At 42.1% G+C, this 15,699-nt stretch overlaps 2 protein-coding genes across 2 annotated transcripts; one reads left to right on the top strand and one right to left on the bottom strand.

Annotated features, from left to right (window-relative positions):
* Window positions 1-541: 541 nt before the first annotated feature.
* On the bottom strand, window positions 542-5,300 carry LOC144700688 (pumilio homolog 1-like). The gene is made up of 10 exons (XM_078572164.1): window positions 4,249-5,300; window positions 3,690-4,179; window positions 3,020-3,614; window positions 2,812-2,953; window positions 2,621-2,728; window positions 2,336-2,548; window positions 2,108-2,218; window positions 1,495-1,689; window positions 1,236-1,410; window positions 542-1,048 (listed from the first exon to the last, which is right to left on the bottom strand). Exons 1-10 carry the CDS (start codon window positions 4,864-4,866, stop codon window positions 1,020-1,022), a joined length of 2,676 nt encoding a protein of 891 aa, XP_078428290.1. The 5' UTR covers window positions 4,867-5,300; the 3' UTR covers window positions 542-1,019.
* Window positions 5,301-7,386: 2,086 nt separating this feature from the next.
* LOC144700678 (glycerol-3-phosphate acyltransferase 5-like) lies at window positions 7,387-8,910 on the top strand. The gene has a single exon (XM_078572153.1). The coding sequence runs from the start codon at window positions 7,445-7,447 to the stop codon at window positions 8,783-8,785; it is 1,341 nt and encodes a 446-aa protein (XP_078428279.1). The 5' UTR covers window positions 7,387-7,444; the 3' UTR covers window positions 8,786-8,910.
* Window positions 8,911-15,699: the final 6,789 nt, after the last annotated feature.

Below are 15,699 nucleotides of genomic sequence, written 5' to 3'. Positions count from 1 at the left end.
GGTTGGCCTTGGGGGTCAAAGCTAAGATTACGGCAGGATCTCGTTTTAGGCAAAAGTGGAGTAGATCAGTTACTGAGTGATCATATAGTTCCAGCCCTATCAAGTTTTCAAATGCTTAATTTATGCAAAAGTTAAATGGATTCGTCTCCAGATAAATTAAGGAGTATCAAACCTTAAAATATAGGTCGGGACTGAGATGGGAGTAACTGAATGATAATCAAGTTACCCCCAAGGCAACAGTTTTCTATTGCAAAAAATCCGGATAAATTAGCTCCTCTCAAACGATTCATCGAAAGCTAAACCCAAACAATTAAAGATAACCTTTTGAATGGATTCGACTTCAAGTAATAATCAAGAAATATTGGTTGGATTTCCAAATAAGCTTGAAGCGTGGATTACACAAATCCAGCTTTTATATCATACAATAATCAGTGACATACAAAATTAAGTCCAAATAAGATAAACAGAAATAACCCCAACTTATGATCTAATAAGAAAGACATCTTGATATGGATCAGAACCAACAAGACAAAAGCTATCGTTCCACAGAAGTAAATATTCATAAATATGACGAAAATATGATTAACCAAAAGTTTTTACAATAGACGGAAACACAGCAAACAACCGATCCAAGGAGTCCAGACTAACGGAAATTTCCCTATGGATAACTAGTAACCTAGACCAACCTAAGCGGCCCATCGCATAACGATCTTTATATATCACACTAAGACGGTACTTGACCATTTATACAAACAGTTACCACGCCATCAGGAGTCACCATCGGAGGTTGCCCATCTCCAATTTCTACTACGGACTCAACCTCTGCATAATCTAAGGCTCAGCTACACAATGTACATCTCTCTCTCGCTTTCTCTCTTCTCTCTAAGTACAACATGCCACAGTACAAGGCCGAGCAATTCAGCCCTTGCCGCCCTAAACGCTTAAAATAGACGACATACTAAAATACTAAAGTGTTGGTAACTTAGCTCGTAAATGCCTCCGTTAGCTGTACATTCTCCTCAAGACGATTGCACTCCAATCCTTCTCTCTGCATTCATTCAACCAAGAGACATTAGAACCAAATCAGTAAAGCAGCCGATTTCCTCATTAAATCTCTAAACAAATAACTCTTTAAGTCTTTCTAAATTTCACTGCACTGTAATTCTAAGGTTAAATGAAACTCATTTCTATATTATCTATAGTTGCAATATAATGAATTTTCTATTTTTTCTTACCCCCAGCAGCGACCAGTTTCTCCACGCGGGCAACTATGTGTTTTCCGTAAGTATATTTCTTCAGAGCGTTGAGGTGCACTTTAATTCGCGAGAGGATAAGTTCACGCTGTTGGTCATCGCAGGTCTCAAGCACCTTCTGCACGACGTAATTTCCAAATTGATCCTTCATCATCGCCTGAGATCATAAAGAATAACCCATCAACATACAGTCGTGGAATCGAGACAAGAAAGAGATCATGAAGAAAGAAAGAGAGAAAACCTGAAGCGGTTCATTTTCATCAGTTGATCCAAGCATCTCGCTGACCAAGATCTGACGTTCTGCAAGACTGCCGTATGTGAGACACTTCTCCACAACGTTCGATGCAAACTTCTGCTGGCTCATTTGAACAATCTGCCCGGCCAGTTTGGTGATTATAGCGGACCGCTCGTGCGGCTTCCCATGCTCTAGTACATGCTGAGACATAAAACAGAGGAAGTTTAAGGTATAAGGTTGATTGACACAGAATTTACTATTCATCACATCCCAAAACTGTCATCGCTGTCTTCGTCGTCGTCATCGTCATCATGAGAAGAATCAAAAACGATGAGGACTTCATCATCATCATTGTTGAGTGGATAAGAGACACAGCGTGGAACTCATCCTTCCAGTGCCATTCTCACCGCCATCGTTTGCAACTATGATGATGATGCTAATTGGAGCGAGTGAAGAGTGATGATGAAGACTTCATCATCATCATCATCCTGGCATGGGCACAGAATGAGGCCAATGAAGACTTCGCCATATTCCACTCCTCGCCGTTATCTAGGTAAATCCTACACAAAGTAACATAATTCCCACCGAAAGATGGAATTCGAGAGACATCAAACCGTACCTGCACAACATAGTTCCCGTACTGATCTTCTGCCAGCATACAAACAGACTGAAGAATCTCGTCCATCATGATGCGCTGGGTTTTCAGATCATCGCAGTACTCCAAAACTCTCTGCACATACGGCTCAATTTATTATTCAATACAGAAATCTTAGTTTCCAAAAGTATGTGGTGACTATCATACAATCGAATCCGGAAGAAATGCAAATTTGAAAAAGGATTTTCGAACCTGTATCACCCGACAGCCGTAAGGATGGGTCGAAAGCGTAACAACTTGATCATAGAAAGAAGAGATGATGAACTGAATGGCGTCCTGGGGGATGCATTCGATACATTTCTGAATCACATGGTTTCCATTCTGGTCCCGTACGCAGCGCATGATATTGCCTTCAAGTTCAGCCACCATCTTAGTCTGTTGGTCTATGTCCACGACTTCTATAGCCTGCGAAGAAATGGAAGAAAAAAATTAATAAACTATTAAATTTCGGATTGCGTGTTTAAAAATACAGCTTACCTTCTGAATGACTCGACATCCATACATCTGAAGGCTGAGAGTCAGGACGTGCCCAGTAAGTTGATCAGCAAGTTCTCTCCTCTGAGCCGGAGTTCCATGCTCAAAAAACTGAATAAAAAAGAAAGCAGATGAAAAAAATATAATACAACAATCAGAATTTCAAGATATAAATAAACTTTCTCAGTAACAACCTTCTGAATAACATAATTGCCAAAAACGTCAGTCATTAACGAAAGAGCCTGCGGCATTATTTCTTCAAAAACCATGTTCTTCTCCTCAGTTGTAGCCGTCTCAAGCTTCTGCTGAATAAACCTACTTCCGTATTGGTCGGCGCTGGATTCAAAGATATAAAAAGTAATAAGTAATCTATCCCATGAGCTTAAAAAAATGAAATCCTACCTAAATTCAACAACATGACCGGTAATCTCCGACAGTTCAAAGCACTTAGTCTTGTTGCTTTTGAACTCCTCCAGGAGAGACGAAGCGAAACCCTCGTCGAAACCACCGCCGACGTCAGACCGCCAAGATCCGAGCACGCCGCCGCCCAAGTTTCTCATCCCACTTGGAAACCGGCTGTTACGGTCACCAGGCCTATGAGGACTGCCCCCTCCCACTGGAGATCCGGGTATAATTGGGCTAGTCAACGGGCTCCCTCCAAATGCAAATCCAGAATTTCCATAATACCCATGATTCAGACTGCCCAGCTTGTTTCCCTGGAATGGCATTCCGTATTGCTTCTGCGTCGAGAGCAACGAGCCGAGATAAGCTTTCTGCATGTTCTGCTGACCAATCGCATCCAAGTAAGAACTGTTCATATATCCTTTGTCGAGTGACGAGCCGCCGTATGTAGCAGCCACCTGAGCAGCGTATTCAGACATTCTTACATACTGTAAATACATCGGATCCACTGCAGGCATCTGAAGCTGAGAGGCATCATTGAAACTCCCTATCCGACCAAGATTTTGATGAAAATGGTCTCCAACTAAGTTAGATCCTGTTCACAAATGATACCCGTTAGAAAATGCAATCCGGATTAAAAGAATAAATCTTTATGAGAGGTATGGCGTACCCATCATGGGGGCAAACGCAGGATTCAAGGCCAACCCAGCAAAAGGCTCGCAAGGAGCTTCCAAGTTCTGATACTGAACAGGGGACCCAGCGTTGTTGAAGGAATTTGCCTTTGAGAAGGAGCTTGAAGCAGGGTTGGGATTCAACTTCTGACCCTCGCCATAAGATGAATTGCCAAGATGGGCAGACGCCGATTTCTTAAGATAATGATTCTGCTTGACCTGATGAAGGTGTTTGTCGTCGTCACCTCTGGCCAGGCTCAAATTTGACAAGGCATTCAAAATATCGGCAGGCTCAGCCGTCGCAGACGACGCGGGATGGAGAGAAGAAGAACCGTTGCTATTGATCTTCACGCCCACAGGAGGAAGACAAGGGCTGGGGGCCCTCGCCAGAAGCTGAGGATCTAACCCTTCTACGCTCTCTTCGAATGCGCAGCGGCTGGCAGGGCGAGAAGGATGCCTAGAGAGCGAAGAATTTCCTCCCAGATCATCCTAAAAAGAAGATTAAAACAGCGAATAAGGAATTGCCCATCAAAAGATGAACAGGAAGAAGACGATCACCTGAAAGATATCGGCAATGCTCTTCTGCCGGCCGTCGATTCCGAGTCCCGATAGCCCGATCAGGCCATCGTTGCCTCGATCCAGCCATTCGCCGGAGCTCGAGCCCGGCTCGCCGCGATCCTCCTGAGCGTACCTTGCTTGGGCGGCGAACGCCGCCCGGGCGACGACGTCGTCGGCGCGGCCGGCTTTGCGCTGATCGCCGATCCCGCCCAGCGCCGAGCTCCCCGCCTGCAGCCTCTGCGTGAACCTCCAGTCCTCTCTGGAGAGCGCCGGCGGGGGAAGCCGCGGATTGAGATTGACGTGGGAGTAGTAGTAGGAGAGGTAGGAAGGATCGGATCGGATTTCCTCTTCGGAGAGGAATCTGTGGCCGTTCATCCCACCATCAGGAAACCCATCGCCCCCGAAGAGCCGACCCACCGCGTTGATCGAACCCTCCACCGTCGGAGGAGCCGACCCGCTCCTGTAAAGATCGCAAGCTTCCTGGCGACGCTGTTCTCGGAGAAATATCCCCAAATCCTTACCGGATTCATCGCCATTGAAACCATCGCCCCCTCCGCCGCTAGCAATCACCGTTCTCATTCCCATGTCAGAAAGCATTCTTAGGCTCTCCGTGACCATCCCAGGAGGCGAAAAAAACGATGGCGGAACCAGTAATCAGCAAAACCGAAGATTTTCCGAATCGCAGACCACTCTATGTCTGACCGAACGCGGCGATGCAACCCATTGGGGATGAAACACGACTCAAATCAATAAAGTTGTGATCTTTCCTCGCGAAAACCTAATTAGCATGGTACTCGAGGCGAAAAAATCTAGAATACGACGACTGAGGCAAAATCAAAGAGCGATCTATGGACGATGAATCGAATCTGGGAGATCAGAGCTCGACGGCTTGATCTCTACCGCGCACAGCCTGTTGATCGGCGAGGAATTGCGCCATCGCAGGGCGTAGAAATGAACATGAAACGAGTAGCTGAAGGAGAAAGAAGAAGGACAGTGACAGGCGAGCCAAGAGTGATAAGCACGAGCCCTTGTCTCACCACCGCCGTCCGATCTCAAAACGGACGCTGCAGATTCGCCCTCGCCCCCGCTCTCTCCCCTGTCAAGGCAAACACGCCTTTTCTAGGGTTTTATGAGACCAGACGCCAAAATCGCAGAATATTATTATTATAATTAATATACGGTTCCCGTTTCTAAATGAATTGCAATTTTTAATCTGCAAAAATATTTTACTGCTTCATCGACTTTATAAATATATTTTTATTGGCCCCAAATACCTACCCTTAAATTATTAATTCAACGGGAGCTCGCACTTTCCGCAGCAGCCTACCTTATTTTTACAGTATCATAATTGATATTTTCAACGGCTTGGTAATTAAATATCGTTATTGCTAGCTGCAAATCCCTAGATTTTAACCTAATTACGGCTCTATTATTACTATTATTAATTCCACGGGGGATAACGCTTTTCCCTGGAAACCCTAGCACTGTCATCTACAGCGCGTGCTCAACCCGCACGTGCGGAATGGCCTAGGGTTTAACTTTTGGAGCAGTGCGAAATCTGATTGATCAGATATTCAACGGTCTGGATCGCTGCAGTTTCCACGATCTTAAAATGCACCTCGAGAACAGCCTACCGCTTCCTCTGTGGAGAGTCGCGACTGGCCACGGCCACCGGACCATGTTAAATTGGGAGGCATTTAAGTATCTCCGAGGTGTAGGGGACCACCTTCCTAGTATTGGGTCCACTGATCACGTGGAAAGTAAATTCCGAATAAATTAAAATTTGTTCACACGTGCGGCGCCTTCGCAATCAAGCTGTTGACTTAGTCAACGAGTTTATCTTCTTAAAAGTATAGACAATTATTTGCTGATGTAGAAGGGTAAATCTATCAACAAGTTTAAGTTTTATTTATAACCATCCTAAAACAAAGATAGCCATATCATTAATGTTTTATTTAAGTTTTATTTTCACTGCCACATTTCCTAAAACTTATGAAAATGTGGCAGTGAAAATGTCTCATTTCCAGGAAGTCCAGACATCCAGTATATATTTCTATGAATAAGTATTATGCCTGGGAATACCTCTGATACTTAGAGAAGGGTGCTTAATGACGTTTTTTGTTCTTTTCCAAAACCCTTCATTTTCAAGGTTTACTATTATTATTGAGCTTCTATATTATTGGGCATATGCTCACCCGTGTGTAACTGAAGGGGCTTCTCTCGTTGGTCCACTATATATTATCAACAGTGTAGTTTGTTGACCTTCCTTGTTGGCACTTTAGCAGTCTAAGGCTCTATAGATTGGGCTGTTGTAGATTCAAGTGTCTTTGAACTCCTCGTGGGAGCTCTTTTTGTCTTTTCCATGCTGGCTTTGCAGCATGTGGTCCAATACTGCAAATTCTGTGGGAGGAGCTCTGTCCATCATGGACTTTTCTTATTCTTGTCTATCCTCGCAAGCCTCAGTAGATTTAGTAACCTGTAATTATCAATAAACTAATGGAAGTAAAGGAAAACTATCCTTAACTATCATTCCCCTGCAGAGCATGCCCTAAGCCAAGAAGTCAATCCCATAAACTGTGATTGTCTTGGTCAAGAATGACAGGTATCTAATTCTGGGCTAAGAACCCACTTCCAGACACTCACTGACTAAGCTTAATTACAAAGGCAATCATTTGTTGGATAAAAACTTAACTTCTTGATCTATGGAGTCAGTCCACCAGATCGCCATCTCTCTCTCCCTCTCTCTCTCTCTCTATATATATATATATATATCTTTCTCTATATCTCTCTCTCTATCTATCTCTCTTTCTCTATCTCTCTCTCTATCTCTCTTTCTCTATCTCTCTTTCTCTATCTCTCTCTCTATCTCTCTTTCTCTATCTCTCTCTCTCTCTCTATCTGCACCTCTGTCTCTGTCCGTCTGTCTCTCTTTGCCGTAGGTTTAGTTCAAGTACTTAATGGAGTTAGCGCTGGTGGTTAGTAGACAGAGCCACCACACCGAGTCATTACCTCCAACCAAGTCCACTTAATACTTGACACAGAGAACGAGGGGACAGTCTCTTGTCTCATTGAAGAGAGAGTGAGAGAGAGAACTAGAGACCGAGAGAGTAACATTCTTCGCGGATTGGGTAAGAGATATAATGAAACGGGGAGGAGGGGGAGGAGGAGAGGGACAGCCGAAGAAGTTTGAACGAGGATGGCGAAGGTAGAAGAGATCCCCATGAAAACGACGCTAGAAGGGACGCTGCTCAAGGACTCTGACCCATTCCCATACTTCATGCTCGTCGCCTTGGAAGCCTCCAGCCTGCTCCGCTTCACCATCCTTCTCCTTCTCTGGCCGCTCATTTCTCTGCTCCGCGCCGCCGGCCGCGGCGGGCTGGCGCTGCGAGTCATGGTCTTCGCCGCCTGCGCCGGGGTAAGGGAGGCGGAGCTAGCGGCGGTGGCCAGGGCGGTGCTGCCCAAGTTCTACTTCGAGGACTTAGACGCGGCGGCCTGGCAGCGCTTCAGCTCTCGCCGGAGAAGAGCCGTGGTGACGGCGATGCCGACGATAATGGCCGCCTGGTTCGCGAAAGCGCACCTCGGCGCGGACCAGATCTTCGGCCCCGAGCTCGCCATCGGTCGCTTCGGCCTCGCCACCGGGTTCCTCCGCGAGAGAGCCGCGCCTCTCGACCTGGGTCGCAGCGTAAGCTCCACTCCTGCAAGTAACGAGGCCGCCCCGAAGCCGGTTATCTTCCACGACGGCCGGCTGGTTCGCCGCCCGACCGCCGGCTCGGCGCTTCTCGTGCTACTCTGGATACCGCTGGGGATAGCCCTCGCGCTGGTTCGCATGGCTGCAGCCACCCTCGGCCCGTTCCACTGGATCCGACCCATGGCGCGGATCTTCGGCGGCGAGCTGACCGTCCGCGGCAAACCTCCCCCGACCGGCGTTCTCTTCGTCTGCAACCATCGGACCGTCATGGACGGGATCACCATCGCGGCCTCTCTCCGCCGTCGGATCCCCTCCGTCACCTATTCCGTCTCCCGACTGACGGAGATCCTCTCTCCGGTGAAGCTCCTCGGCCTGACCAGAGAGAGAGAAGCGGACGCGAAGATGATCAAAGCCGCGCTTTCCATGGGCGACCTGGTTATGTGCCCCGAAGGAACGACCTGCAGAGAGCCCTTCCTTCTTCGCTTCTCCATGCTGTTCGCGGAGCTGACGGACAGAATAGTGCCCGTGGCGGTGGACTGTAGAGTCGGCATGTTTCACCCCACCACGGCGAGAGGATGGAAGGCCATGGACGTGTTCTTCTTCCTCATGAACCCCCGCCCGGCTTACGAGATCACCTTCCTCGACCAGTTGCCAATGGAGGAGACCTGCGCGGGAGGGAAGCGGCCGCAAGAGGTGGCCAACTACGTCCAGGGCGTTATCGCCGACGCGCTTGGGTTTGAGCGCTCGGGTTACACCAGAAGAGACAAGTACATGTTGCTCGCCGGCAACGAAGGTCTCGTCTCCGCGGCTAAGCCCTGCACCCCGGGTTATCCTCGGATAAGGACTTGATTCTGTTTTCTCGTTGAAGTTCTGCACTTTCTGCGTATTTACTTGTCTCCACGCAGAGAAACCGCGAGGTTGATCTTCATGGAGTCGTGCTTGTTTCTTACTCGCCGAGAACTGTAGATTCTGTATTTTCCCGCGTCGTCGTGATCCCCAGGGAATGACAGTTTCCGAGGAGCGCAGAGACTGATTATCGTTTTCGTTCCCGCGCGTAGAGGATGACAATAGATCGTCTCTCGACTGAGAAGACGTCGCTAATGTTCACCGAAGAACATAAACCCGGGCGGCGACAATGGATAAGGTGATGTTAATGCGAGTCGGTGGGAAAGTTTATGACTTTGTTCGTTTGTGTTTAGAACATGGAGTTCGTCTTTTGAGCGCCAATTGAATTTCAAAACTTCTTTTGCGGCCTCTTTCGAAACGAAATCAGCATCCCTCGTGAGTTAAAGAGTTTTAATTTCTGCGGGTGGGTGGCTCGGTGCAGTCCCTTGGGACCCGGATTGGAATCTAATTTCAGCAATCCAAATCTAAAACGAATCTCTCTCTCTTGCTCTCTCTCACTCGCTCTCTCTCTTCTCTCGTTCTTTCTAGCTATTCTTTATGTTAAAATCCTGATCGTCAGCGTTGCTGCAGACTTGGCGGCCAGCCGGCCAGTTGCGATATGTCCTTCACATCAGATGAACTGGATCTTTGACCAAGTTTGTGGTACCTTTGTGGTCGCATCATAATATTGGAGTCGAGGGCGTTTGAACGTGGATATTTTTCAGGAGTGATTAAATCCATAACACCTCAGCATCTGTATTTTGATACATTTTGATAATATTTTATACTTTTACTTATTAATTTTAGTATACAAATGCTTCGCATTTGGCTTCAGTGCTTGATTTGATGATTTTTGGTTGCTTCTTGGAGCTCCGGAAGATCAAGTTTCGTTCCATATAGATTAAGAAAGCTTTGCCTCCTTTCACATTCTGCATCACTAAACAGATTGATAGTGAGATCCAAGTCGTTCTTAATTAGCAGTCCATAGAGAAGAGTTCCCTTTAGATTAGAGAGCAAGTGTTTTAAAGTTTTCCAATCATCACAACTAGGTGAATGCATCTTTTGACCCGTTTTATTAACCATGAAGGTTATGTCTGGTATTGTTAAGGCAAAGGATTGGAGAGATCCTACAATGTCCTAATCAAAGTACGGTCAACTGAGTCACTTGAAGATACTGATAATAGTGTCGGATCACGAGGGGACGAATGCTTACTATGCGTCATTTTTAACAAGGTAACATGTGAGAGATGTATTTGAACTGTGATAAAACATAACCTAATGAGCAAATCATGTATCTTTATTTGCAAATATAGTATTTAAATATGAGGAGAAATGATCAATATTTCATCCAAGTAGATCAAAATAAAGCTGGGATAGTCAGACAATGAACCCATTTGCATCTAATAATATGAAGATTTGGATTTCTGAGAACCATATCTCACGTTTTGTCATTCTAAGGCATGACTTTCTGAAGTCATGGCATTCATCCATTCATTACTCTTGGACGCAGTAGTTAAAAAATGGTTATTCTGTGTTAATTACCCTGGCAGTTAAGCAGTGTGGGAGTGCGCTTAATAACAAAGTGTGATCATCTCTTGGGGTTTGGCCTCTTTGAGATTTTCTGACGCCGAATGGAAGTTATATTCACAACCTCTTCTATGTAAATATTTTGAAGATTTCTAGTTTTTAAGACAGCGCCTAGTTATGGAGAATGATCTGGTGTGTTTAGGATATTTAGATACGATTAATTTGAGTTGTTGGGATCAAATACAACATTATTTCATGATGCGCTTCATATGGGAATATGATATTCTGAAGGACCCTGACTAGACAGTACTAAATAAATGTTCTAGACATCTAGTATCTTCTTCACATTATCTTCATTCACTAATGAATGAGATGTTAACTCAGTTGTGTATGATGGAGTTGAGTTGAAAGTTTAATCAGTAACTATGCTCCCTTTATCAATGTGAATATCTATGAGGAGTCATCTATCATCACACTTTTCATACATCGAAGAAAAAGGAAAATAGTTCTCAAAGAAAATTACATTGTTTGAGACAAAGAATTTACCTGTAGGTAGTGAGACATCGATAGCCATTATGTCTTTAACTGTACCCAAGCATTTATATTTTTCAGATATCGTCTCTAGTTAATGCACTGTGTATGGTCTTCAGATTTGGATATAAAAAATGCAGCCAAACATCTTGAGATGAGAATACTTTGGTTCACATTTAAATTCAACTTTTTTCATAGGGTGAATTATTATAAAAATTAGGGTTAGTCTGTTGATGAGATAAGATGTAGTTACAGTTGTTTCATTCCAAAATTTGATGGGAATTTTTCCATGACGAAGAAGACTAAGTGTGGTCTCAACCAGATACTTTTGTTCTTTTTGGCAGTTCCATTTTATTTCAGAGTGTGTGGACAAGGCACTTTGTGAATAATGCCATGAGATTTGAGATAGGTGTGGAGAGATTGATACCCTCCACCTCAATCGGAAGCTATTTAATCATGGAGGAAAATTGATTTTTAACTCATTTCTGAAGTTGTATAAATGTTTGTGTTATATCATTTTTCTGTTTAATGAGATAAAGCCATGAGCATTTGATAAATTCATCATAAAAAACGACACAGTAGGAGTATCCTGAATGTGATATGATTGGTAATGATCCCCAGAATTCTGAGTTGGAAAATTTTTAAGTAGTGATGAGAAATATGTTGAGTAGAAGAGAAAGATGGCCTATGCGACTTATATTGCATGAATCACAGATAAAATGTCAATGACGATGTCTAGTAGGAAGCCCAAACTTTTGAAAAATGTTTTAAAGAGTTTGAAGTTGTGGGTGACCAAGCCTTCAATGCTGCTTCCCTGAAGAGGTTCTTTTCCCAACATATGTTGATTTTGGTGGAGGTGATCCAAGTAGTAAAGTATGTCTCTAGTTGTTTCAGAGTGCACACGGATGAGCATGAGCACCATATGGGTGTTGGCTTTAAAGATCAAAGACGGGTGTCACTACATGTCATGTGTGCGGTGGTTACATGACAGACTCGGTCTCCGTGATCCTGAGTCTAAGTATCCAGGATTTCCCCTTACGCAAGTCCATGGCGGACCACTCACATACTCCGCGTCGCATGCATTGGGGCCATATGGTTACCTGTGTATGGTTTAATCCTGGCCTTATATATTTGATCCTATATATTTTAAAACTTATATTTTATCCTAGTACTTACTCTCTTAATGAGTATAGGGATTGTATCACAATGTTACTTTCTATTCTTTACTTAAAATTCAATTGGTCAGCATTGATCTGACTTGGCGACGAGTTGCTGACTCCTCATCCTCAATATTGCTCTCATTCTCTCTCACGTGTTCTCCCTCGTATCTCTCTCTTACCCATTCTCTCTCTATATCTCTCTCTCTCATTCTTTCTCACCCTCTTGCTCACTCTGTTTTGATTTCTCTCTCACTCTTTCTCTTGATCTCTCTTTGGCCCTCTTTCACTGCTCTCTCTCTCTTGTTCATTTTCTCTGTTTGGCTCTCTCTCATTCTCTCTCGCTTTCTCTCTCCCACTAGCTCACTCTCTCTCTTTCCCTCTTGCTCATTCTCTTTATCTCTTGCTCTTCTCTTTCTCTCTTGCTTGTTCTCTCTCTCTTACTCATTCTCTCTCTCTCTATCTATCTCTCTCTCTATCTATCTCTCTCTCTTTCTTTCTAGTTTGCTCTCTCTCGCTCTCTTTCTCTCTATCTTTCTCACTATCTCTCTCTCCCTCTGGATATACCTCATTTCATTTATTATACTTATTAATTTTTTAAATTTATTCAATGAAACCTGAACAGTTCAAATTGAATTGGTTCAGGTTATTCAATCTGAATGTTAGCTGGATCATTTTATACAATCAGACCCAGTGGGTTATAATGAGTCCAAATCATTTTTCTTACCTGAATTATCAATCAGATCTTGAATACCAGAAGCCTTGCCAGTCCATAAATATTGCCACAACAGCTTTAGTTTATGGAATTTCACTCCCTAGAGATAAATGAGCATTTTTTTCATTTCTTCAAAAATATTTTTCCCATTACATCTAGCGATTTTTAATTGTTCCTTTTGTCATAAAAATTACCTGCCCCTCAAGGCACATGTATCTCTGGTTGTTTCTCCAACTATGAAGAACTTCAAAGAATTTTATACAGTAAATATCTTGCTCTGGATCCTTGATACTGATTGGGATTTGAATTCACCTCTTCTACTAATTAAAAGAATAACTCCTCAAGTTAGGTATGAAATATCTCATTAATTTAGGTTGGAAGAGAGTTCACTTCACTTACTGAGCTTTTCACATGATGAAGCTCTCCCTTTACAGTTGGAGTAGATATAACTTCCTCTCCTTGGGCATCTCCTTTATCTTGTGTTGGTTTCCTCTTGTGGGATATTTTACTAAGAACTTTGATGTTTCTATTGTTTACACATTCAATTTTATCCAAATCGGAAGAATACGTCACTAGTTTTTATTTGCATCAAATCGCTATTCAAAGCAAGTGGTTGTGAACACTTTTCAGCGCAATATTTTCTCTTTAACAAAGATATATTTCCAGGATTAACGTGTGAGATTTATAAGAGGGAAAAAAAATCAATCTCTTTGGAAATTTAAGAGAAAATTACAGGTCGCCGTAGATTATTGACATTCTCGGGATCCTACTAATGTAGTTAATGAATTTATTAATGAGCGTCCATGTGCAAGACATGTCAAGAACATAACTCATAAGTCATATAGTTTGTCACGAGATGAAATCTATCCCCATAAAACTAATGAAATGAGAAGCTTAAGCCAAAATTCAATAAGAATTACTAATAATCCAGTTGATCTGAAGAACAAGGGTCCGAACATATTTTTATTAAACTATAATCTTAATCAAGACACCTAAGGCGATACAGACTGATGTGAATCCAGGAAATTTCTAATATGAAATGTTGTGATGCACTTCCTTCAAAAACAAACATTTGATTTCCTGGAATTATAATAATGATTCATATTCTGTGTGACTTACTTTTGTTCAGTTTTGTACAAATAATTTGGGAGCGATGCCTGACATGTCTCACTTACGGGGGTGGAGAATCCATTAAAACATGTGCATATTATCTTAAAGGGGCGTGACAAGGTATTTTCATCTTACTAAACTTAATTAGAGGGGATTCTTTATCTAATCATTTCTAGGGTGGATTAATCAAAATATTCATTGAAAAAATATGTTAACACATAATATATTTATCAAACATTAACCAATTAAGTTTCCAAAATGAATTTGTTTCATGGTGCTTAATATATTGACATGAGGTAATGTCTACAGTTATTTCAAATTACTGACATACGAAAATCCATAAAAATAGTTAATAGTGATGAGGGTTTATCCAAATAGTTAAAAATACATACACTGCTCATATCAAGAGTGAGATCAAGTGAAGAGAATTCAATCATCAAGAAAAATAACAATGAATATTGTTGCCATGGGAGGAGATTCAAATTTAATGTACCAAAATATTTTTCTTATCAAAGTTATTTCAATATTATATATGAAAAAATATATTGATGTGACCGAGAGTATGAGGTATATAAAGAATAGTAATAACAACACATATAACTAAGTTTCTTGTTCAAATGCCTACATCACTCCATCCAGTATAGGCATCTAACGAGTGGCAAAGTTAATTTCATGTAGATAGATTTTTTGAATATAAAAACTATTTTGGGATTGGATATATGAGATCAGTAATCAAAGTGAAGCTTATGTAAGGTTACCATATGTCAGCTTCTAGCTGATCCTGCAGTTGTGGAGCTTCTCCATCTGCCCAAACCCTAGCCGCCAGAGAGAGTGAGAGGAGGAGAGAGATAGATTCAACAAAAAATAGAAACCCTTAACGATGCAAAAAGGTTTCCCAGTATTTAACTGGGTTTACCATTATTGGGTCTCGTAGACCCAATACGATGGATCCGCCATCATAAGGGTATTTCTACAATAACAAGACTTCTAAGGTTTTAATAAAAGAAAGTAGAAATAACATAAAAAAGAACTAAAAGGCTGTCTGCTGACACCATACTATCTAATATTTTCCTATCCCAAATTCTCAATCTTGTAAGAATTCCCTATTTATCATCAATGGCATCCAAGCCTAAGCCTTCTCAATCACTGAAATAAAATGTATTTCACAATTCAAAATATTACTTCAGAAAATGCTCTCCCATCCGGAAACACCATAGCTTTTGTGAATCTGTATGACATATTCTCATCATTTTACACCAGCCACCAAGCCTCCTTAAATATTTTTTAACAGAAAGATGGAATGAAATTCTTCATCATCATGAAGGAATATGATATTTGACCATGAAGTCAAAGTATGAACTATTTTTAAATAAAACTGACTGTATGTGGGAACTTTTTCAGCACATTAAACATCATTGCCCAAATATTCAGGTTAATTAGATGTCATCTAATTATTCAAATGTGGTTGTTAATTCACAAGTATCCACAATGGATACTTTGTATCTAAATTCATTGATTGTTCCTTGGATTCGAAGGGAGAGTGATACAATCAATTTAATATAATCATGACAGAAATGAATCAGAGTGATATGGAAGTTTTTGAAGCCAAATTCTTTGAATTGATAATTACTACTGATTTCATCCTTTAATGTGTTATGAAAAAAGGGAAAAATCATATAACCCAAACTATGAAAACAAAAAGGTCACAACTAACCCACTTTCTTTCTCATATTTAATTAATTTAACCAATTGATACATATGAAAATTACTGACTTTACCCTTTAATTTTTTAAAATATACATATTTTTAGATACAAATTTCTTTTAGTCCATTAAAAT

Source organism: Wolffia australiana, chromosome 1 (assembly GCF_029677425.1).
Source record: "Wolffia australiana isolate 7733 chromosome 1, ASM2967742v1".
In the NCBI taxonomy this organism is placed as follows: Eukaryota; Viridiplantae; Streptophyta; class Magnoliopsida; order Alismatales; family Araceae; genus Wolffia; species Wolffia australiana.
The sequence above is the reverse complement of the archived record's forward strand: the minus strand, read 5'-3'. Positions and strand labels throughout refer to the sequence as shown.